Source organism: Homalodisca vitripennis, chromosome 3 (genome assembly GCF_021130785.1).
Source record: "Homalodisca vitripennis isolate AUS2020 chromosome 3, UT_GWSS_2.1, whole genome shotgun sequence".
Classification (NCBI taxonomy): domain Eukaryota; kingdom Metazoa; phylum Arthropoda; class Insecta; order Hemiptera; family Cicadellidae; genus Homalodisca; species Homalodisca vitripennis.
Genome location: NC_060209.1, coordinates 123,881,644 through 123,908,050, shown reverse-complemented (window position 1 = coordinate 123,908,050; position 26,407 = coordinate 123,881,644). Strand labels below are relative to the sequence as shown.

General features: G+C 33.0%; 1 protein-coding gene across 2 annotated transcripts in view; it reads left to right on the top strand.

Annotated features, from left to right (window-relative positions):
* The window catches only part of LOC124357490 (gamma-tubulin complex component 2-like), a 108,024-nt gene that overhangs the window by 79,316 nt on the left and 2,301 nt on the right, over positions 1-26,407 (top strand). The window contains exons 13-14 of one of the 2 annotated variants that reach the window (XM_046809333.1): positions 9,851-9,994; positions 17,285-17,362. In XM_046809333.1, the coding sequence (XP_046665289.1) occupies positions 9,851-9,994; positions 17,285-17,362 (222 nt within the window). The remainder of the gene's footprint in view (positions 1-9,850; positions 9,995-17,284; positions 17,363-26,407) is intronic. The other variant, XM_046809334.1, reaches the window with a different exon arrangement.

The following is a 26,407-nucleotide window of genomic DNA, read 5'->3' as shown; positions in this document are numbered from 1 at the left end:
AGGACTGCCACAAAGCCTGGTGCTAGTTGGCGCCGGTGGGCAGTTCAGTATTACCATGCCCGGCCCTACCTCTGCCTAATAGAGGCTCCTATTATGGTGTCTCTCATGCTTCACCTGTTGAATACCAACTGTGTCTGCCAGTTTATTGACTCCTTCACAGTCCATGCCCATGGTTTAATCGTCAATTAAATGTAATCATCTGCTTTAGTTGAATATTAAAATTGTTATGAGGCACATACTTTAGAATGAGTTTTGGGTAATATAGAAGTTCATTTTTAAACTATTTTTATTTTGAGTACTTGTATCGAAATATTGAATAGTTTTTATAATGTGTGTTTTTTTAATTAGGTACTATTATGAGGTTTTATTGTTGTGAGTTAAGAGCCGCTATTTTTAGTAACATCCAACTTTTCTGAATTCAGATACAGTATAGTGTGTATGAAACAGGTAACTTATTTGTTAATTAGAGATTTTTCTATATTTTCTTACTTATTTTACAATAATAGCCTACAATATTACCTTTAATTACAGTTTGATTTAATAGTCATTAACAAATTTTAGTTCTACTTTGTAGGTGATTTGAAACTTCTTTCGTATCCTAAAAGATATTTTCTTGGTCCAAGGATATATAAACAGTTATGTAAAAGATTTAGTTTTCCCTGTGCCTTTTTATGTGTGTATTCTGTTTTAAATGCTTCAAGATATAACATTTTATATTTATATAACTTAAATGTCATATTGAGACCTTAAAAACTCTTTTTAAAACTATTCACTAGTTTCAAAATAGTAGTTGTTTTAAAATGTTGATGCATAAAACTTTAACTTTTTTGAGCTTAAAAAGAAGGTTTATGTTTATTTTCAGTTACTGTTATTTGAAATATAATTTTATATATTGTTTACAATTTTGTAGTTATGCAATTTTTGTGTACATTTGTACCAAAGTTTTGGGTCTTCCATAATCTTAATAGTGTAATATAAATTATATATGAGTTGTGATTTAAAAAAAAAAACTTTTAAGACAAAAACAAAAAGAGTTTTGCACGCATCTCCTACAATACCCAATAAAAGAATATATACATAGTTTTTTAAGTAAGATAAAATGTCTACTTCTGAATGTTACTAAATATAGGAAAAGTCTGTAAGAATGGCCAGCAATTCTAAGGTGTGCATAGATTTTTAAAGGTGTTGCATTTTTTATCTAAATAATATTTTTGTTTAACATCTTTAATACTACAGCTTTTTGTGATTACTATAATTTTATAATTTATCAAACATATCATTCTGTTAAAATATGACAAGTTCCTGACATTCTCTGTCTGAGGTATTGTCAATATCGCAGGTCATCAGCAAGACACTACCCACTGCTTGTAGGGAATGTTATCTAGTTGCCAGCTTGCCCAGGAATAGTTCAACACATGGCTGCTTTTGTTTTATAAACAAATCCACTGGTGCCACAAGGGAAAATAATCATGTACTAAAATCTTCAAAGGCATGTCTCAGACAAGTTTCTGCTATTTGAAGCACTTAAAAAGCTATTTACATCATTTTTTAAAAACATAATTACTGTATTGAATGTGTTATATAATTTTGTTAATAATATTGGTGATATTTTATTATAGTACTTCCAAATTCACATAGTCAATTAATTTATATCATTTAACTTAAATGTTTGGTTCTTGTTAAAAGATTAACCAAACCAATTATTTAATATTTTTATTGGCTATGCGTTAGCGAAGTCACTTAAGGTGCTGGAAAAATGTAACTTCTGTTTGTCTGACTGTTTGCATGATATCTCAAGAACTAACGGATATATAGGCATGAAATGTTGCAGAAAGCTTTACTTCTGTATAGGCAACATAAAGTTCAATGATTTTCTTGTCACTCCATGGGATTTTGTGGAGCTATAGTGAGCATTTTTTAAGTTGGCATTATGGATAACCACTATGGGAATAAGAAAATCGCATAATTATTAAATTATAAATAAGCTGAATACAGTCATATGACATTTTACAATGTGACATAGTAAAACATGTAGCCTAACTATCTGCAAGATGTCTTGAGAAAGATTTTATCTGTAGACTTTAAATTTGGTATGAAACTTCTTTTTTCTAAATAGACAAAAGATGAGTTCTATGATGGTACACGTCCATGGCATTTTGCTGCCAGCGAATTGTACGAATTTCTTTTCGTATGATTGTCTGTCTGTCTGTCTGAAGGATATCTCAAGAATAAAATGAGGTGTACGACATTTTGTATACAGCCACAGTGAAGCCTATTATGTAACGTATTGTGTGGCATTCTCTTACCTTGTTATTAAATTGTTAAATAGTTAGAATTCATAGAAATTTTACTCAAAATCCTAATCCAATCCCCTTCAAAAATATATACAGAGTGGAAATAAAGTCCTACCCCCTCTTGGCTTTTGAACAGCTGTATATTTTCAAATGCATGTTGAAATATAAATTGAAGTACTTTTTGCATGCTGTAAAATTACTCCCCTCCTTTCCCCAAAATGTGAATGAGGGGCAACTCAGAAATTTTAAATGGAAAGAGGCATTGAATGGTACCTCAAATTAAAGATCTTAAGGAGACAAAACTTACACCAATAAACATCAACCTGACTTTCCTAAACATAATTGCAGAAAACTTTTAGATATAGAAGTAAAAGGTTGATCGATATGTCTAGTTTACTGAATACGATGACTGCTTGAGTAGATGGGTGCTTTTTAGTGATAAAGCTTTATGCAAGCCTAAACATGATGGGGTATGTAATCCCCTGCCCTTTTTAACTGGAATAGACTGTAAAAGAGCTAGTCTCCCATTCTTCCAAGGTGATATAACTTATATTGCGCTCACTTTCCCTCCTCATGGTGGAGTAACATGTGATCTCTTCGGGAGGTGATCATACCTCCAACCATCATACCCATCCTGAATATCTTGTCACTCTGGAACCAGCAAAATGGCTTTCTAGGACTGTGTAATGGGAGATTTCCTCAGCTTGTTGTCCTAAGTGAACAAAAAAATTTAGAATTACAAATTTGTAGCCAGTGTTAGGTCAGACAATACTGAAGATGGAGAAAATGGCCGAACCGATTTGTATGGTTTTGTTGTCATTTGTTTTTCCATTCTGCTCATACACATATGGATACATGTTGAGTTATGATTTTAACCAGTAGTGAGTAGCAAAATATAAACAAATGAATTATTTCCTTAAGACCAACACTTTTCATTTTATTTCTTAACGACATATGCCACAGTATGTGGGAGACTTCTGCACCCCCATAATGTATGCTGATGATACAACTCTTACTACTGAATAATCATCACTTAGCTGTGTTATCCTATGTTACCCTAAACATGGCATATCAATACTGCAATGTAAATGACTGGTTTACAAACCCAACTAAAACCAGTCAGATAACTTTTTTAAGACAAGCTCCTAAAGTTCAAATTATTCTTGATGTTGAAATGGAGCCACATGTTAAGTTCCTGAACCTAACTATAGATAGTAATATGATATAGACACCACATATAGCTATCCTTAACAAACAACTGAATACTAACATATATATGATAAAAACAAAACAAAAATCAGCGAAACTTGCATGATAAATGTGTAGATTAACCTAATTCATGTATTATGAATCTCATTTATGATATAACCTTGCTGTATGGAGCAGTACAATAGCAACAAGTCTAAAAAGAGTTGTGATCTTTCAAAAAAATCCATCAAGAGTTCTAGCAGGTGTACATCACCCTATTCTGGAAAGTTCAAAGATCATTTCAAATCCTTGATCATGATGACAATAGTTCCTTTATACATAATACAACAGGGTGGCCACCCAACCGGGAATAAGCCGGGAAGTTTCCTAAGAACCGGGAAAATTTCAAAAACAATGTTTCCCTTTCCAAGAACTTATAAAATCAAGACACAATTTGACAGCTTCTTGAATCAAGAACTGATTAATCTCGAAACACCGTACTTTACGCGACGTGGTTCATGAAATTGTGAATGAAGATCGACATATGTTCGTGAGCTCCATCTGAAGCCGGTTGATCTAAGGTTACCTCCACTAGTGTAGTAGAGTTTAACGTTAGTTCTGCTCCTGTGCCGCGTCAAGCCTCCCCCTCTCCCCCCAAAAAATACGTATCAACGCATTGGACAGTTAAAATTGGCCGAGCGGTAGTGACTGCGATACAAGTCGGTTTTTTGTACTTAAGTATTATTCAGTCGTCGAAGTAGGGTCTCCGGACGAAGTTGTCCAACTCTTATTCTTGAGTGAAAATAATGTTTTGAAAAGACGTGTGTTAGATAGACAGCACAAGCCTAAAATGTACATTGTTATAAACAGGCTTAAGAGTTCGGTTCGTTGAATAATACAATGTTTGACGGTTTGATAAGAGGTGCAGCTCACTTTTTTTAGTACACCAGAATGTCAGTGGCTTTTTACAAAGCTTGATAAGATACCTTTTGGAGAAGAAAGTAGTGGGTTAATTACAATAAGTAACGTCGAGAAGGGGGCGTTTGCGTCTTGTTGCACAAAAGTTACAGAATGACCTGAGGGGTGAGCTGCAGGAGAAACATTTAATGTCTAGAGCTGGCGGCGGATAAGCACCATCAAGTAGTACTGCCCTGCTGCTAACGTCTGCCACGGCTAGTGTCGGGTGTTCCCCATATGTACAACACAAAAATTAAAACTTTAAATCTCCGCCTAATCTAGCGCCCACCGCTAACCGCTCGTATCGCGGCCGAGGCCTCGGTTGGCCTATGAACGATTGCTCCTTACACACGTTCCGATTGTTATCAAATTACATAGTTTAAAACAAAGAACGTGATATTATATTTTGATATCACGGTCACATCCATATCTCGACTGAACTGCGTTTACACCGGAAAAATGACGCTAGTTTTGTGTCCGACTATAAAAATCGCTAGTATAAACGGGCGCAAGAGCTTTCGCGAGCACTACCGCAACCAGTGCCGGACTGTTGGTTACAAGAATTGGAGAACAGTGTCGGCTATTAAAATTTTAATTATAAACATTGCCGAGACATCACTTGTCATGTGTGGACAGACTTCGTCTTGACTCCCTGAACAACCAGCGATACAACTGTAGCTAGTACTTGCGACAGTTCTCGTGAGTAAAATTGCTTATCTTGTTTACATTATGCTAAAGTAGTTGTGCAAATTCTCTCGCAACTTTACTTGCCAGTGTAAACGCAATTTAATGTCGTTGCCAGTCTGCAAACGGCAGACGGCCAACCGATCGAATCAACCACACATCAGTTTTCATCGTCAAAGCGGCATTGGTTGGACGACAGCTGGAGATTCCGTCAGTTCTCCGGTCAACTATTTACCGGAACGACTTCTACGCTCACGTGACGATCGTTCGGACGATTCGAACTGTTCAAACCAAATAGTCCAACGTGCCTGAGGATCCTTATGTCATGCTATTTCGTAGTCCTTGACTATAATCTAACGATACTGGTGCATTCGTGATGTATTGGCAGTTATTAATGGGATATATTTCGGAACCACGATTCTTTCGTGGGACTCTAACCAGAACTACCACCAACGTTGAGAATCTGGATAAACGTGCATTATGCATGAATTTCGGACCCCGGGAAAATGTGTGGATATGCGTGAACTTTTTATAATGTCCCTGGAAATTTTACTAGGGATGGATCGTTTCCGGTACACGATACTGTGACTCTTTTCACTCGATTCCTATACCAACAAGAAGTGCTTAAAAATGCTTGAAAGATCAAGATTTCAATTTCACAACATTACTGATAAGGAGAAGCTAAATCTCGAATCCAAGTCTTGCTAAACATTTTTGTACTTTCCGTATGAAAAAATGTAGATAGATAACCAAAGTAACAATTTAATGTAAGTTAAAAAATAATATTTAGTTATAATTAATATTGTTTATATTTATTTTGGCGCATCGTCGAGAGTCTGCACACTCTATTCGTGAACACAAACAATCGTCAGTACGCAAATTACCTATTAGTGAAACATGTTTTTGTAGTTTTGTGTATAAAACTATTTAAAAATATATAGCAACAGAATAACGTTGTGATTTATAAATAATGTTTTAATTGAAGTTCGTTTTTTCTGTGTCTCTATTTGTCAACGCTAGCGTGTCTGTTGGTTTTGCTAGTGGACTTAAGCTCCTTGATAGTAAACAGACGATCGCTAGTTTATATTTTATCCGTACGTCGTATTTTGCGTACTTGTAAATAAATATATTCTCCATAAATATACATCCATACATTTTTACGTAAATGTAGTATATTCTCGACGCTCATTTTATAACCTACCATTTCTATTACAAGGAAAAATTACTTGGAATTTTAAGTACGATATATTCATTTCCCTGAATCTCTACAAATTCCTTTGAAGTAACGTGTATTCTTAGGCTTCCCCCTCCCCCACAAAAAATAAATTAATTAAATAGAGTTCAGATGAAAGTATTTGGTTTATTTGTTGATTGCACCGGCGAAATCATTGTCTCGTACCGAAGTTTGTCCACCGCTAGACCTCTCTAACCCGCAATACCGGGCTGCAGGCTGCCCCACGGTAGCGCTGTGTTGGTATTTATTTGTTATCTTTGTATTTCCGAATTGGATACATGTATTTTGTAAGCATCACAGGAAGGAAAGTTATTAAGTATACACGATGTTATGTCGACACATGAAAGACACAGAGATAAAAACTAAGGAGCTTAAAATAGGTGATAGCGATAAATCTTCACCGAATTTCTCGCATATCGCTAGCGAGAAAATGCTAGAGCGCCGCAGCATTGTGGTATTTCTGGCAAATATTGCTAGTGACGATAAAACGTTATCGTTGCACTTAACGTAGAGGTTAAATATAGTATTATGTTTTGTGTATTTGGTTTTAAAATAGACTAGGTAATCGGAAATATTCGACCGGGAAAACCGGAGAAAAACTGGGAATTTGAAAAGAGGTTTGAGTGGCCACCCTGTATAAGTTGTAATGTATGCTGATGGAGAAGATCTGCTAAGAAACAGAAATATTCACCACCACCATAATACCATAAATGGTGAGTTATACCATTTTCCAGCACACTTTCTGAAGCTGTATGAATCCAAACCACCGTACATTAGCAGGAAACTTCACAACAACCTACCACAAAATGGCAACCAGAGAGGGAACTCAGAGGGAAAAGCAGTGTTTAAAGAATGACTCATGGATCGAACCTTTCACTCTCATGAAGAATTTCTCCAAGGAACTTTAGCGAACTGACCTGAGTCCACCATTAAGATTAAATCTTGACACTTTGCAGCCTTGATAATTATTATTAAAGATTATTCTGATTCATGACAAACAATATTTGAAACATATATTATGTATGTTTCAAATATTAAATCAAACTTAAATACTTATAATAATACTTCTATAGTGTAAAAGAGAAAAAAGATCACAGAGAAATAGGAAATGACTCAGAGGAACATTTTAGAGATTTGTTGAACATTTGTCATGAATAGAAATTGAAGCAAAAAAATAGATTAGCAACAGCTGATACAACTTTAGCAAATAAAAATTATTTAATTCATTGTTGATTTTTGAACAGGTAATAGGTAGTAAATTAATAATATGTTCACTTTAAAAATTATCTAGAAAATGATCAATTTAAAAGGTTTCTCAGGATTTCATTAAACTAGCAGGGGTTTATTACTCCACATTAAAGCAAACCTGTTTGTTGTGTGACTGCGGACAACAAATACAACCACTCTAATAGATTAAAATAAAACATGGCATCAGAAAATGACTTTTTAATTTGTTAATATTTATACATGGAAGTAGAAAAATAATTTGTATGTAATATTTAATTTAATTCTCTGTATAAGCCTAATGTTGAAGTTATTTATGCATTTGAAATAAGACAAAGAAAAAACAATAATTTATTTACAATATTTTGTGACTGTTATTATTTGTTTAAATCAAAAAAATAATAGATAAAATAGAAAAAAAATTGTGTGAACAAACGTCTAAATTATAGACCTGCACTATATTCTGATTTTAGTTACCAAATGTATAGAGTTGTAAGTTTGTGCTTGTGTCACTTGTGTGCGTGTGTGTAAGTTTTATATTCACAGCATAGGGTTTATGTAAAAAATATATGAAGAAAATAAGTAACATAGTACCATTTCATCCTTTTTATGTCAATACAAATTATGAAATGGTACTAAATTACTTATTATCTTTATATATATATATATATATATATATATATATATATATATATATATATATATATATATATATATATATATATATTATGATATCATTCATTACTGTACAACAGTGCCCCGCTGATAAGTAGTGCTCTTAGTGAGGCTCATGTTTTTATAAGAATTTTCATATAAACATTTTCCATTTATTCCATATATAGAATATTTGGATACTTATGTTTTTGAGAAATTAGTTATTTATCAATAAAAAAACACAACAAAAAAATGTAAAAATTAATTAAATAAACAAATTAGTTTTACACTGTGTTCATGCACTTTTTAAAATGGTCATAAACAGGATTTCTAATCTTTTTCTTAAAATATATTGGAAAAATGAACAAGTATTAGATCTGATAATTATGGTTTGGTTATACAACATATGTTTTTAAATTTTTTACATCTTTTGTCTATACAGGGTCATTGAAAAAGGTGGATCCAATTTTAAACATTAATAAGTAAGGCTGTTATAAAGATAGTTTTTTGCACCAAAATACAGTATATAGAAAATCCTAAAGATTTTTTTACGTACATTAAGAAGTTTCATTGTATGCTCGGTCCAGGTCTCCTCAATCATGTTAGATGTCACAGTTGAAATCACTGTTTTGATTCATTACTTTAAATGTCCCATGTCCCTGATCTTTGTAGCATAGACAATGTTTATGATATGACTCCAAAAGAAGAATTTCAAAGGAGTTAAGTCAGAGCTCCTTGGAAGCCATGCAATAGGACCATCTCTAACGAGTATGGAATCAGTGCACATCATGATGGCACCTGCACATGAGCAGTGTCAAATTCAAGCTTAGTCCAATAACGATATTAAAACTCAAACACTTTTTCTGTATCAAGAAGTTAGTTTTGCTGAAATCGCTTCATTAATACATATAAAATTAAAACCAGGTGCAATGACACTGTATTTATTAAAGATCTTACATTTCTTTTGGCAAATGTTAATCCATGTCAATGATTGTATTTCCTGAAACTTATGGTTAATTTTCATTTGGAACCATCTTAAAGTTTCCTAAAATACTTAATTACTTTTTGTATTGATATTTTCATTACTCGTCTGTCATGCCTTCTTTAATTTTTTCCTGAAGTATTGCTAAACCACATATTAAGTATCTTGATAATGTGGGTTATAATATAATAAAACATCTATCTTTCAGTGTTTTAAACATGACCTTCAAATAACATTCACTACAAATCTGCATCTGGTTTTACAACATATAGTGCACCAGAATTAGACACTAAAAACTGTGCTCAGTGTTGCTATCTTTAGGTAAAAATATCACAGCAAATTATCACCAATCAAGACAAAAATTTACAAATTGGCTACATATGTTTGACCTTAATACCCCCTTTTATCTTGGGATCAATTCCTTCTTTCTCAATTATCTACAAGGAGGTATATAGATGACAGGTTTTCGCTTTGGTTTTGATAAGATCGCTTGTACAGAGATTCATCCTTTTATGGTTTAAGATAGTCAATTTAAAATAGGGAATGGATAATTATTTTAAGAATATTATTAAACCTAATCATCCACTCTAAGTTTAAACTTAACAGTGTTTCTATAATATTCTTTGTTAACAGGTGAATAACATCGATGACCTCCTAGCAGAGCATTGGGACTTTGTGGACCAATGTATGAAAGACTGCATGTTCATGAACCACGATCTTATCGCCATCATCAATAAGATTTTGGCTTCTTGCATCGAGTTCTGTGACTTCATGCAGGTGAGTTGTAATTTGCAGTCCAGCTATATTAACATCGAAAATATAGATTGAATTTGTTCAGTGTTCTTTACAGTAGGTTTAACGTGTGTTAGTTACTAATATTGTATTGTATTAATCAGTTGAAAATCTTCAAGTGGACAGTGTCACATAATTAGGATTTTTATGAACAAAGATAAATGACTTTAATCAGAGCTTTCCAAACAGATTTAAGATTGCATCATGGAGAGCATGCAAATGCTTAATTTGTTTAATGGTATAGATAAGTAATATAAGTGGATTTATGAATAACTGTAGTTGTTAAAGTATATTAAAATATTTTATGAGAATAGCATGTACTTGTGCAATAGTATAAAATGAGTGTTGTATTGGTAACATATTGGTAGTGCTGTTTATTATTTTAAAACGTTTTAAGGGAAGAAATAAAAAATCAACAATATAAGGTATAGCTTTTCAAAGTTCCCATTTAGGACATCCGCAATGCCACTGAGAGCACATTCTTCATTATTATATTTACAGTTGTAGATTGTGAGATGACCAGATTCGACCCCAAAACTCATTGCTTATCTTTATGTAAATACTGTTTTGTGTTATTACGCGTATTATATTTCACAATATTTTAATAATACTAGAACAAATGTAAAATACAATAACAATGTCTGTATAAGTTCAGGCATATCTGTGGAAAAAAGGGATCACTGCACGTGACAGTATTTTCTGACACCAGACTGGAATAGAATAGTTATGAAATTAAGTGATGGAATACTGTACTTGAGTGATACACCGTAGCTAATTTGGGAGGAAACTACAAAAGTTTGTAACGCCTTGGAAACTTTTAAAAACTGAAAACTTTGTTTTGGTTCTATTTGTGATTTCTTATAAATCACATTTCTTAAATACACAAAAAATGTAATCTAAAATTATGTTGTATAAATCACATTTAGATATTTGGAATGCTATTTGTAAAATGTATCTTATCATATTTGAACAAAGTTTTAATATTACTGCTGTTATAAACTCATTAATACAATAGTTATTTGTAAAAAAACAGAAGTAATATCATTATTATGAAATAGTTATTGACAAATTACATAGTCCATGATCTGTTCTTTTTTTATACTGTTAGTAAAATAATAAGTAAATTTTATTTTCCCAACCAATACATCAGTATTACATACATTATATTACATAGGTAATATATGTGTAACATGTATGTAAAAATTGTCTTGTGATTCATAAAATTTATGCACCTATTATAAATTTGTATTTAGTACGCAGAATACCAAAATCACAAACTACGAGGACTGTCTGGAATGTATATAAGGCACATGACCTATATTTGGAAGGACAGTGATGTACACATAAGTAGATGGTCTCCAATAGTCTGTTGACGTGGTGCAGAAACTTGTTTTTAAATATTTCTGTTCTTCACCATTTGACAGTTGACAACATGCAACAATCTCATCCATACATTGTGAGACCTATTGCCATAAAATCACAGCTGGTGGACTCAGATATTACCAAGTAATAGGTATCAAAGATGTTTACTGAAGTACAAAATAATGACAGTCAATGTCACCCTAGAATCATTTTACCCTTTTGAGATGGACAAGGCTTTTCTATACAGACAAGAGATGAAATATGTTCTGCACAATATCAGGGTCTCACATATTGTTTTCATGTGAAATTTTGTTCATAAACTTAAACTATTTCATGATGAATTATAGTGGCATTTATGCTCTTAGCATTGAGGTAGCATATTTCATGGAATGCAATGTAATGCTCATCTCTAAACTATACTACAAATACCATCCATCAAGCTGCTGACAATCAGGACTGCCGATTTGATTGTCAAACATAGCAGTAGTAGTAACTTCTACCACGAAAGCTACGTGCCTTTTAACCTTACTTTCTAAATAGCCCTTGTAACAATTTAAAAAACATGGAGCATAATTTTTCAAGCCAGACAATCTGAGCATGTGTATCTTTTGCTGTATGTTTTTTTCAGATATGCTTGTAGTTATGTTGTAATGTGTTGCCTTATGTTCACACTGTGTTAATAATTTAAATTTTATGAATAATATATTTCTTGAGGATATTTTTAATACAATTTTACCAAGAATAATGACTTGTTTAATAGGAAGATCAACAGGCTTACCTTGAAAACTATCTTCTAGGGTCCACTGATCGAAAGAACACATAAAAGTACACGTATTTTACACATAATTAGAAATTTTCGATTGCCCTGCAATCTTTCTCAACCAAGAGAACATTGTAGTTCTCTATTCATTTTGAGTAGCAGAGTCAATGTGGGAAGCAGTGTTGCCAATTCACTTTTTATAGACACTGCTATCACTGTAACATTCAATCAAGCCCTACAACAACTGAATTCCATATTAAAAGATTGCTTCAAAATGTTACAAGTCTCTTCTCACATAAAGGAGTAAAAGATCTTATCTGCTCCCACTGCTACTTTCAAACAACTCCCTACTCTGAAAAATCTACTTGTCAATCCTAAAATCCCTGATCCCAACACACCTGATAGTAAAGACAATCCTAGCTCAACCCAAGGTTTATCCCCATACAAAAACCAAAAGTGCAAAATAAGTTCCATAAACCAACCTACTTATAACTTCATAAGCTCATTAACAAAGGAGATATTTAAGGTAAAAGGACACAACACCTGCTCTATAGAAAATCTCAATTTACCAACGTCAATGCCAACACTCTCCTGCACAGTATATAGGCCTCACAACCAATAGTCTAAGGACAAAAATGAATGGGCCCAGACACATTGTCAAAGTAGACTATAAAAACAAACCAGTCTCAAACAAACCAGTCACAGGCAAATAAGCCACAACATCACAGACTTCAATTTAACTGTTCCAAATCCACAATAGTAAAATCATTACCAAAACATTGCAATCCCTCACAGTTAAGAAGATGGGAACTGGGTAACAAAATCAAGAAATTCTCCAAACCTAAATCTAAGACAAGTCCCTCCCTCCACTCCCTTCAGCAGGCTAACAGTTTTCATATATATTTAATATAGTACTCAATACATTGTAACCTTTATACAGTGTCTATAAAAAGTTAATTAGCAACACTGCTTTCCACATTGACTCTGCAACCCAAAATGAACAGACAACTAGAATGTTCTCTACTAGTTGAGAAAGATTGTACTACAATCGACAATTTCTAATTATGTGTAAAATATGTGTATTTTTACGTGTTCTTTCAATCAATGGACCTTATAATATGTCTACTAAAAATTACTTTTGTGTGTAGTTGAATTTAAGATTTTTCTAATTTTTCAGCTAATATAAAAGAAAATGTTTAGGAATGAGCCAGTGGGTCATTGATTGATGGGATAACAATCCATGTCAGCTCCTCCACAGTGAAGGGTCATCAATAAAAATATACAGATCAATAAAAGCCCACTTACAGTAATGAACTGTCTAGTGAAGAAGCATTACATGTGTCAGACTTTGAAACAGTGGTAAATAGTTGTTCATTAAAGCAGTACAAACACTGTCATAATAAAGAAAAGCTGTTATGGGCTGGATCAAAGAGGCAACTACAATAAATAATTTTTCTCATTACTTTTCCCAATAACAGAAAATTATTTCTTTTCTGCATAAGAATACAGGGACATGTCATTCAAACTGATAAAATGCTACGGGGTAGTGAAAAAGTACAATCAATTTCTTAACTGTTGTTACTAGGATTCTACATTTTAGTGCTAATGAAGATTTTTGTTTGCTTTAAAATTACATTTAAAATTCGTGTTATAAGATTTCTTAGAATATAATAATTCATGCCGGATCTTGTGTTTAAAATAATGTCTAGCCTATAATTTTGTTATTTCTTTGGAAAATATATTTTTGTGATGGTCTACTTTCTAATTTAATATTATTACTTTAAATTTTTGTTGTAGTAATTATTAATTTCATGCTCTTATTAATTAAGAGAACCCTACATGGTCTCCTTCAAATTATGTCATTGTCCATCCGTATGTACGATAACTCTTGATAGAAAGGTTGTAGAGACTTAAAACTTTTTACAAAGGTTCCTCATGGACCAAAAAACAAGCTCCATTGATTTTACAAAATAGATATGTTTATAAAATGTTAATAAAAAGTACGCCAAATGCTTTTCTATAAACCAAACAATCTTGTTCAAAAAGTATGAAAATGTATGTCCAATTTTATCTCTAAATGATTAAAGTATGTTGACTTAATTTTCTTTAAGTATGTCATGTTATAAAGAAATTATATACATAATATACTACAACAAATTTCGTTTAATATTCTTTAAACATTTTTATTTTAAAGTACAATTCACACAAACAAGAACAAAAATGTAATTCTCAAAATTTGTCACCAATAAAATTACAGTTTTTATTTTAATTTAGCTTTATTGTAATCTTTGGGACAATACCAAGTAATTGGTATGGACAGAATATCAGTGCTATGATTATAAGCATTGGACATTAGACATTGGATATCCTACTCAGGCTAAAGTTAGAGTAAAATCAAATACTGTCTTTAATCTGGGTGCTATGTGTATCTGACCAGCCACCTTTTACTGTTCTACCTTTTTCTTATTATATTCAATAAGGTATACCCACAGATCCACAGCCCATATTTTATTGTATTCTTTAGAAGCCAGAATGTTGGAGAACCAACAAGCTCAGTGAGTGAGACTACGTCTATAGTAGAGAAATACAGAAATGACTATCAGATAAATTTATACATCCTGTAGAACAAAGGTCAAGAAAATAAGTTAATGCAGCAAGCCAGATTGATCTGTGAAGTGTGCAGGTGTATCCTGTAGCAATAGAAAAAGTAGATAAGCTTTTTATTGCCATAATTGTAATAAATTTACAAATTAGTCCCTCACAATTTGTTTCTTGAAAAAGTCTACCAATTTAGTATTAGAGGCAGGGTCTATGATTGGGTTTCTTCTTTTGTTCTTAACCGGAAGCAAGTGGTGGCTGTTCCGTATATTGACAATTTAGGTTTTCTCCCTACATACAAGTCTAGTGAGCTGCATACTTTAAGGTGGTGTGCCATAAAGTTCCATCCTTGGACCTATTCTTTTTCTTTTATTTGTAAACAATTGCAGCTGTAAATCAAGGCAACTTGTGTCTCTTTATAGATGATACAACCGTTAAAAAAAAAACACATGAAAGCCCAAACCGTAATTTATTTTTTGACATATTTTCCACTTATGTTCAAACACTTGTTATAGCGGGTGATCACTTTGTCTATACCCTCTTCATAGAAGGTTCCCGCCAACGAATGTAGTCATGACTCCATGGCAGTTTTCACTTCATCGTCGGTCTCAAAGCGTTGGCCGCCTTCATGTGCAGGAACAAGCGGTAGTCAAATGGTGCCAAGTCCGGGCTGTGGGGCGAGTGATTAAACTGCTCCCAACGAAATTGTCGAACCAATGTTTGAGTGTCACGAGCGGTATGGGAATGAGCATTGTCATGGAGCAACACAATTCCGTTACTGAGCATTCCTCTCCGTTTGTTTTGAATTGCCTGCTTCAGTTTTCTTAAGGTTCCGCAATACCTTGCCGCATTAGTGGTTTCACCTCTTGGGAGAAAATCAATCAGCAAAACACCTTTGCGATCCCAAAAGACAGTGTTCATGATTTTTTGTGCTGACTTTGTCTTAAAGTTTTGTTTCTTTGGAGATTGCGTGCCCCCACTCCATTGACTGCTGTTTGGATTCTGGTGTGACATGGCGGACCCAAGTTTCATCACCTGTCACAATTTTGTTGCCAATCATCAGATAATGTTGTCATAGTGAAACGTCTGTTCTCTTGGATTTTTTCGTCAACTGCCCTTACCAGATCATCGGTGATGAGAGAAGGCCGACCGCTTTGATTCTCATCATGCACATTTGTTCGACTGCCATTGAACAGTCTAACCCACTTTCTCACCATTTCTTCAGTCATCTTGTCTTGCCCGTAAACTTTCAAAGTTGACGATAAATTTCAGCCATTTTCAAATTCCTTGCGTTCAAAAATCTTAATACAGAATGAATCTCACAATCTGCGAAATCACTAATTGTTTTAAGCATTTTAAATGTTCAGAGAAAACTGAAAACACAACATAGAACAACAAAAATGGCGTGAGTCAATAGCTAGTGATCAACTAGTGCACATGTGCGGAACACCGATTGCAACCCTAAGGCAGCAGTAGAATGAAATGGTACTTACTTTCTTAACACGCCTCGTATATCCTTCAGCATTTCTAATAGAGACAGGCAATATTTAGAAATCAATATATTCATATCAGGGTAGTTATTTTCTTCAGTGGCTGGAACAGAACCATTTTCATTTAAATGTAAAGAAGACTTAAACTTGTTGAATTCTGTTTAAGATCCTCTGAGAAACGAAAATTTCTTTGGTCAGATAATTGAATGTAATATGTCCTTCCACAGCCACATTGAAAGTAATTAGAAAAAAAAACTAAGCAAAAGTTCATTCATCTTACACTGGTTGACTTCATTATCTGGTAAAGACATATTACTGACAGCTTACTATGGGTGTTTCTATTCTTATATGAGCTATGGTTTAGTCATATGGGGGTCATAAGAGTGATATGTAGATTTGATTGATCTCAATCATGTAGAGGTTTCTTTAGACAATTTAACTTATTGACTTTTTCAAGCTTATACTTGTTGGAATGCATTTAATTTTTCTTCAAAAACAAACACCTATTCCCAGTAAAACAGTTACTTTACAATCTTTGCAGCAATAATTCATTCTTTCTCCCAAACCAGTCAAAAACTATTTGAAAAGCGAAATTTGTATCCCGATATAAAATTTTACAATAACTTGTTCTATGGATTCAAGGAGGTTAATACTTTCAGAATAAGCTCAAGCTTTGGTTAGTTAAAAAAGAATATATAGTATAGTACTCATTACTTTTTAATTGATAAGGATTTGAAATTCTTTCTATTAGATAGACATTAGCCTGTTCTTAAATCTATGTATTTTGACGATAGTTATGCATGTTTATGTTTTAACAGCAAAACATTAATTTGAATTTGAAATTTGAACAAAAATGGCACAAATTTTATGAAAGTGGTATGTATTATATTTTTCAGGATACAATTTAATAATGGTTACTTGACCTCTTGAAGTTTTTCTCTGCTTTTTATATTTACTTAAAAGCTATAGATGTACTTTTCTCTAAGATCTATTCAGGTGGTAATATCTGTACATACTGTAACACTAAGTGCACGCCTGTATCTGTCTGTCTGTGTGCTCACGCAGCGCATGCAGAGGTATTTCCTGGATGCTGAACTGACATCAATGCTCTCTGATGACCAACCCTTCGACTCAGACATTCAGGTGACTCTTGCCTCGCTAACTCGGCTCGCTTGGCTTTATTCTGACCCTTAGTTCATTTCTGCTTTGGTGTGTTTCCTGGGTTTTTTTTGTTTGTGATCTGCTTTTGTTTGATTTTTATTTTTATTTCATTCATGTTCCAAAATAGCAGCAAGTTCATCCAGAAGAGGTTGCTGAAAGCATTGACGTACATTTTTTACATTTAGTTGCTGTTGACCTTTATTCTTTGTGTATTTATTTTCTTTGAATAATATTTATATTTTGTAACTTTTGATTTCTACTTGTACATATTATTTTTAAGATTTAAAAATAGATATAAAATATTTTTAGGCTGAAAATTAACTTTTGAATTTAGCTATTTTCATTTTTATTGACCAAAGGAAGAGCTTTTACAAGTAAAGCTTGATTATTCTTCTAACTGTTCGTTAATTATTGGTTGATATTTCTCATCTTAAACTTTAAAGTACTATGTTAACAAAAACTTTATAAGTTATATTATGTAGACATATGTAGATTTTTAGAAAATTCATTGGTTAAAGAATTATGAAAAAATATGCTGACATTCTTTAGGCACTCAATTATAGGTTTTGCTGAATTATTCAAAATAGTATGTATGATAGGCGATTTAAAGTAAATGTTGTACACAAGACAGGAATTATTTACATTACAAAAATATTAAAGGATCAATCAATATCGAGCAGTCCAAACTTTGTTTCTTTACTATTATAAAGTTTGTTATATTGTTCTTGTAATTCTGTTCTTTGTACAGTACAAAATTCATAAAGATTCAACAAAAACAAACACAAAAAATACTTAAATTGCAGCTGTTTCTTTTTCTGTGACAATATGCCGATTTTCGTATTTGTCTTTTAAATTAACAAAAATGTACATAAAAAGATAATATAATGACCACTTTAAGGGCATTTTACGATCTAAAATACAAAGTGTCTTCAAAACATATCCAACCTTATTTTCTATTACACAAGGAAATTATTGGAGTGAGGTACTAGCTGGCATGTAGATAGATTCAACTACATGTGTTAATGCTCACACCAGGCAGTGAGCTCAACATCGTGTCAGTCGAGTTAAAGCTGTTTGACGTCAAACCCTGTACTGAGTGCTCATCGCACTTGTTTTGTGGAGTATGGCAGAATGTGTGGAACAATGATATTTGGTAAAAACTTGGTTATTCCCAAGTAGAATCCATTTAAAAATATAACATGCTTTTGGAGAAGATGCTATGAGTGCGCTGTATATAAAGGAGTGGCACAACAGGTTTAAAGATAGCCGTACCTCGTTGGACAGACAACCTTATTCTGGAATTCTGGAAGACCAGTAACAGGTTGAAATGATGAAGTCATTGATCAAGTTTGTATTTTAGTAATTGAGGGTCAACATATTACTGTCAGTGAACAGTTACAAAGGTAAGCATCAGTAGTGGTTTAATTTATTTGATTTTAACAGAAGATTTGCCCAAATACAGTTTCTGCAAAATTTTGTTCTAAAGAACTTGTCAGATCCAAACAGCTGTGGCTTCAAAAATTACTCAGGACATATTATAACATAGACAAAATTACCCTAATTTTCATAGTCATAACAGACGATGAATTGTAGATTTATGAGTATGAGCCGTTGACCAAAGTGTAGTCTTCCAAGTGAAATGCACTGTCCAAAAAGATAAAGACAAATTCAAAGCAACATCAAGGTCATGCAATGTTTTTTGACTGCAATGTGTAGTTTTTGTTGAGTATGTACTTGAAGGTCAGACTATCACTAAAGAACTTAGAAGTTCTATGTTTCCTATGTGGTGCATTGCACCGTAAGCAAAACTGATATACACAAAATCTTTGTAACTTCATTAGGACAATGATTTAGTGCATTCTTCTTACCTTTTAAGAATTTTCTTGGCAAAACACTGCATCCTCTTATTATGTCAGGTTCCCTTCTATAATTCGGATGTTTTTTATTGTTTTCTCACTTAAAAATACCCCTTAACCCTTTCCACTCAAATTCTGTTGGTCCGGTGATATCGCTGGTATTCACTTCTAATCAAATGTCACTGCTCAGTTCATTTCTAATGTAGACTATTTGCAGGCTTTATGTCACCGTGTAAGATACAACTTTTTATGTTTTATGCAAAATACTATTAGTTTCATGAAGTTTTCTCAACCCTTTCCTCAGTTTAAGAAGCTATTGTTTATATAAAACGCAGACCTTGATAAAATCAATATAAGATTTATTGACAAGGGTTAAAAGAAATATAGGCAGGTGCACTGTTTTTCATATAAGCTGGTACATGCTCTAGCAGATACAAGTGTGAAATTTGCTTGTCAGTGCAGTTTTTGACAATATGACCTCGTCCAGAATAATAGGAATCAGCAATTAATTTGATATTGGCCTTCCATTCTCTAATCATGTGACTCGTGCTATTACCCAAGATTTTCTTGGTAGGTTGAAGGTTCTCTACAGATATAGAAATCTCTACCGAAATTCGTGAAGTATTTTTATGATGGTTTCGTTTCCACCTTTATATTACTATCATGTTTATGGTATGTAATAGGTATCCTTAGCAATCCTAGACTATGTAAATTATCTGATATCTTGTTACAAATCCATCACCTTTCATCTGTCTGGTTTTTTCTGTAAATGGTTTTAAAATCTCAACCAACCTTCATGTACTTTTCACTCTTCTGAATTCAAATTCAACTCACTTTTAGCTCACAGATAGCTAAAGGTGTTTTTAACCGCATCTTGAAATTAAGCAAACCTCTAAAATATATTGTAACATGAATTATATTGAGTGCAAACATTGCAAATAAGTTTTTTTATTTGTTGCTACCTAAATCTTGTTAATACGTAAGTATGGAACTATATTTCTTGCATTTTGTATCAGACCTTGAATGAATTCTAGATGTCCTAGAACACCATTCATTGTTACATTTATGGTACAAATGTATCATCCAAACTGTGTCCACTTAAGTGTATCAATAGTTCCAATTATATTTGATGCATTATCAGTGACAAGTAACAATTTACAAGATATATCAGTTGTCAGTGATTTCCTTTGAGCTAGATTAAAGCTAGTATGAGAAACCTTGATAAAACACAATCTAAGAACACCGGTTTGTTTTTAAATTAACTGTAAAATATTAGGCTCAGTACCAAAGAACTTTCAATACTTCTGAAGAACAACAGTCAGAGTATGACAGACTGTTTCTTAACATTTCTTTGACTACAGTCCTACATTCCTTATAGGCTGCTGGCATTTTTAGATTTAGTTCTACTGGAATTTCAAAAATATTCATTGCTGAATAAATTACCCAAACCCTTATTATTGATACTTGACATCCAGTTTCTTATTTTACTTGTTAAGTCGAAATTTTATTATAAACCTGAAATTTTCTTGAAACAATTTCATTGTTAATTTGTGGTGTTGGGGTGCTCATAGAAGGTTTTGGCAATCAAAGATCATAATTTCCAGCACTAATCTCAGACTATGTATCCAATTTTTAAATTATTACATGCCGTCTTCTTAAATTAGTGATTGTTTCACTAAACATAATCAATTCTTCATAGTCAAATCTACATTTATTTTTGTTTTCATCGGTCACATTAAAATAAGACCAAATGGGGCTATGTTTACAATTAAGATAACACATCATTAAAATTTCTTAAATATCAATGAAACTAAAACTAATGCATTAACTGATCCAATGAAGGAAGTATCCAACATTGTTCTAGCTTGTTGATTCCATCCTAATAATAGTATTTGTCCAAGCCTGCAAAATAGTCACTTGTTTCCGCTATCACCTCCTTGTTTGAATGAAATTTTGTCCCATCAGCCATTTCTTCATATTAGGGAACAAATAATAGTCCGACAGAGCCAACCCTTGAGAATAGGGCGGATGTGGAATGGTTTGAAAAAACCTATTTCCAATAGTTTGCGGCCACAACTGCTGAGGCATGAACTGGTGCATTGTCATGATGGAAAAGGACTTTTTTGTGAGACATTTGTGTACATTTTTGTTACAGCTCGGTTTTTAAACGATCCAATAACAGTGAATAATACTCACCAGTAATGGTTTTACCTTTTTCTAGATAGTCGATGAAGATTGTTCCTTGCGCATCCTAAAAGACAGTTGCAATAACCTTCCCAGCCGAAGAAACAGTCTTTGCCTTTCATGGTATAGATTCCTCCTTGGCAACCCATTGTTTAGATTTCTCTTTGGTCTTAGGAGTATAGTGGTGTATACACATTTCATCAACAGTGACGAAACAACGCTCAAAGTCCTCTGGGTTGTGCTGGAACAGCTATAAACCGTGCTTACAACACCACACGATTTTGTGTTTCGTGAGCAATCACGGCACCCACCTTGCGAACAGTTTTCTCATGTCTAAATATTGGTGCAAAATATTATGTACCCGTTTACTGGAGATGCCCACAGCACTAGCAATCTCACGCACCTTCAACAAAACTTTCAACTTCTTTTATACTCAAATGGCCAGTTTGAAAATGGTGAAACCACTTATAAACTGTTCTTATTGAAAATGAACAGTCACCATAATGTTTATCAAGCTTTTGTGTAGTCTCCTGAGGTGTTTGCCTTTCATAAAGTAATATTTTATCAACACGTGAAATTCTTCATCTATTTTTGAGAAATCACTTGATTTCCTCAATTCTCAATATCTCTCGACACTCAGGCTGAAACTTGGTGTGCGTTCTTAAAAACGATTTTTAAAAACATTCTATCCAAACAATCAACACTCTTTAAACAATGCCCTTATAAAACTCTTTAAAATATGTTGTAGGTCCTCATCCCCTAATCATACACTAGCCCAATTTCAATGTCTATTCATGAGGATGCAAGGCAATTAGCCTTATCTTCATGTTCTTATGAACATGTTCAGCTTCTCTGGCATTTGACCATCAACCTTTGTCAGCTGATAATTTTTACATTGTTCTTCTGGTAAACAATAACAATAATGTAGGTTTTGTCATTGTTATAAAACTTAAACCTGGTGTACTAATTTTGAAACAGCAAATTCAGTACTGAAAAAGCAAATGATAGCTAGGAAGCATTATCTTTGATGTTTGTTACTTTTGCAACTGTTTAAATACTCGTTTCTAAATCTTACTCACCATAAAATTACAGTAATTTTGTTTAGTTTGTAATTTTATTCATTCAAATTTGAAATAGCTTACACCAGTGCAATCACTCTATGTGTAACTTCTGGTTATTCTTAAACCTTAAAATACTGTATGGTCATTGTTTTTCATTGGAAACTAAAAATTTTAATGTAGTTTGTATTTTCTTTGTTTTATTCCGAAACAAGGTTATATTTGCACATGAAAAACACTTAAAAAGTCAATGTTTCAATTTCTAACACACTTTATGTGAACTTTTAACTCCATTCAACATTCTACACATCTCAATCCATATTCATTCATTCTCAGACAATAAGTATTATATAGTAACAATCCTACACAAACCATTCATGCACATTATTGTGAACATCATTCATGTCATGTTTCCCCAAGATATGACATTTCCTTGCATCTTGTGAAATAAATAAATAAACTTAAATGACTGCTTTAATGTATTGCTCCATCCCATGTCATGAGGGCGAAGCTTTTTAGTTGGTTAGATTAATTGAAGCATAACATTTAGTATTAAAGAGATATACAGTAATTAATTACTATATATAGAGTGGAAAGGAGCTGATCTTCTACATCTGTAAGATATAAGATAGATAGCTAAACTTTTGATGTCTCTGCAGTTAAAACTTATGAAATTAAGGAAATGGAAAACATACAGTTTTTAAATAGTTTATATAGTTTAAATTGTATAATTATAGAATTATTATTGTTATGATATGTTCTTAGGCAAGCAACAAGTAAAAATATTAAGTCAGTATTGAAAATTCTGAAGTAATTCAGGACACATGAAAAGGTTAATTGTCATTTGAAGACCACTTTTATATTATTAAATGATTGATTTTCTATTAAGTGATATCAATAATTGTTTTAAAACTCAGCAAACTTCATATTTGATTTTAGTGAAAATTGCAATACATTTTAATTATTAAGTTAAAACACACAAATATTTTTAATGTAATATTTTGCACTAATTGGACACCAAAAATGTTTACTTTCTCTGTCTATTCAACATTGTGTTTCATTTGTTTGTTTTCATGCCATTTTGGGTAAAATTATGTTATTATAATGGGAAAGTTATTAGGTATACACAATGTTATGTTGACACATTGAAAGACACAGAGATAAAAACTAAGGAGCTTAAAATAGGTGGTAGCAATAAATCATCACCGAATTTCTCGCATATTGCTGGTGAGAAAGTTTGCTAGACCACTGCAGTTTCATGACATTTCTTGCCAAATACATCTGGTGATGATAAACCATCACCGTTGCTCTCGATGTAAGGTTCAAATACAGTATTATAGTTTTTATTTGGTTTCAAAATGGACTGGACCAAAATGTTTACTTTCTCTGTCTATTCAACATTTTGTTTCATTGGTTTGTTTTCATGCCATTTTGGGTAAAATTATGTTATTATAATGGGGCTCAAACTAACTTATTTCCAAGGCTTGAATTAGTACAATTCTTCAGTGTCAGATTTGCATGACATTAAAATTGTAATGTATATGCATTGTGTGTTTTAACTTTTAGTACGTCATTGATGCGATTTCCCCAAAGAATATATTTGAGGATAGTTAAATGCAATAGTATACTTTAATTATGACGACTGTTGCATATACATTGTGTGTTCTCTTTATTTTTCCAAATTGGAAGCGTGTTTTCCAAAGACCACAGACAGGAAAGTTATTAGGTATACGCAATGTTATGTTGACACATTGAAAGACACAGAGATAAAAACTAAGGAGCTTAAAATAGGTGGTAGTGTTGAATCATCACCGAATTTCTCGCATACTGCTGGTGAGAAAATTTGCTAGACCACTGCAGTTTCATGACATTTCTTGCCAAATACATCTGGTGATGATAAACCATCACCGTTGCTCTTGACGTAAGGTTCAAATACAGTATTATAGTTTTTATTTGGTTTTAAAATGGACTGGAGAATCTGAAATGTTTAACCAGGAAAACCAAGAATTTCAAAAGAGGTTTTGAGTGGCCATCCTGCATACCCAGCACTGAGGGGTAGTTGTTCCTACAACTTTTGTAACTTTTCTTTTTATAATTTGTTTTTAAATTTTATTTTAAAAATTTGTTTTGGTACAAAATTATATATTTACCTTCTCTTAACAAAATAATAGTATGAATTTATCCATCATACAATGATACATATTATTAATGATTTCTTCCTATATTATATTATCATTACTGTAACATAATATATAACATAAACAAATGGCAGTTATTGGGTGAAGTGAATAAAACCTAGCATTTGCTAAGTCTAAGAGATTTTTAAGCTACTGCTTGGTTTGGTGTGAATAAAAAGCTAGCAGTTGCTAGGGGGTAGGAGTTGCTAGGATTTTTCCGGAAACCTAGCACTTGCTTACAATACCGAGTGAATAAAACACAACTTCTCAATTTAAAAGCTAGCAACTGCTAGGCTTTTGTTAAGTCAGCACCGAGGCATGCTAGCTTTTTACTTAGTTGTTTGTTGGACATCAGCCATGGCGGAGTTTATGCAAGTTCGACAGCATAAACATTATGGTGCTCGACGAGAGATAAATAAGTGTAAGGAACTGTTAAGGTTTGAGTCCGAAAGTATTGATTTTTTAGCCGCGGAGTTTTTGAATGAAACTGACACTCGTGGCGGTGGACTTTCTCCAAGGAAACAAATGGAGGTTTTCTTACGTTTCGTAGCCGATCCTGGTTTTCAGTCTGGCATAGCCGAGGACGTTGGCGTTCACAGAACTACAGCATGCAAAACTGTAAGCTATGTTATGGATAAGATTATTGATAGAGCTAATTTTTGGATACATTTTCCAGCAACAGTCGAAGAAATTAATGAAGCAAAAATTCAATGGCAGAGAAATTTCCGTTTACCAACTGTGATCGGGGCGCTAGATTGCACTCACGTACAAATTAAAAAGCCTAATCTGCATGGGGACGAATATGTAAATAGAAAAGGGTGTATTACAATAAATGTACAGGGTACATGTGACGCTCTTGAAAGATTTACTAGCATAAGTGCAGAGTGGCCAGGGAGTGTGCATGACGCACGAATTTGGCGCAGAAGTCCAGTTAGGGAGATCATGTCACGTTTTGATGGTAGAGTATGTCTTCTTGGCGATTCCGGGTACGGAATATCACCATGGTTAATAACCCCTTTCAAACCACCAACAAATGAAGCAGAAAGGCGGTTTAATTTGTGTCATTCTAGGGAAAGAGTTGTGATCGAAAGGTGTTTTGGACAGATAAAAAGAAGATTTCCGATACTGGGTAACTGTGTTCGTGTGGCTTCGGAAAAAGTGCCTAAAGTAGTCGTCTGTTGTGCAGTCCTACATAATATTGCCAAATATCTTGGTGATGTTTATGATGACAATTTTGAGATCAATGGTGACGATGAAATTGAAGAAATAGACGTACAACATGAGAATCCAGGAACTACTGGTCGAGGTGCTGACAAGCGAAGAGAAATGATGTTGTTTGTAAATCAATAAAGTGAGTATTTACTCGAATTACCCATGTCTTGTGACCGTTTTACAAAATACACAAATGGGAAAAAGTTGGGCCAGTTAGCTGGTACTGTTTAATTTTTTTTGGTTTTTTTTTTGTTTTTTTTTTTTGTTTTTTTTTAGGGATTAGGGATAAAGGTTGAGTGGTATATTTATTTATTATTTCGATAACAATTTACTACTTAGCTAGGAAATATTAATTTATAAGTTTAGGTAAACATGAAAATCTTCATTATCAGTTTGAGAAGCAACATCTTGAGAAGAACTTTTCTTCTCATTTTCAAGTTTATTTTTTTCTCTTTTCAGTTTCAATTTGTTCAACTGCATTTGCTGCAGCAAAACAATCCGTTGAAGTTGAGGTATAGAGAGGTCCTTTGTTTCATCACT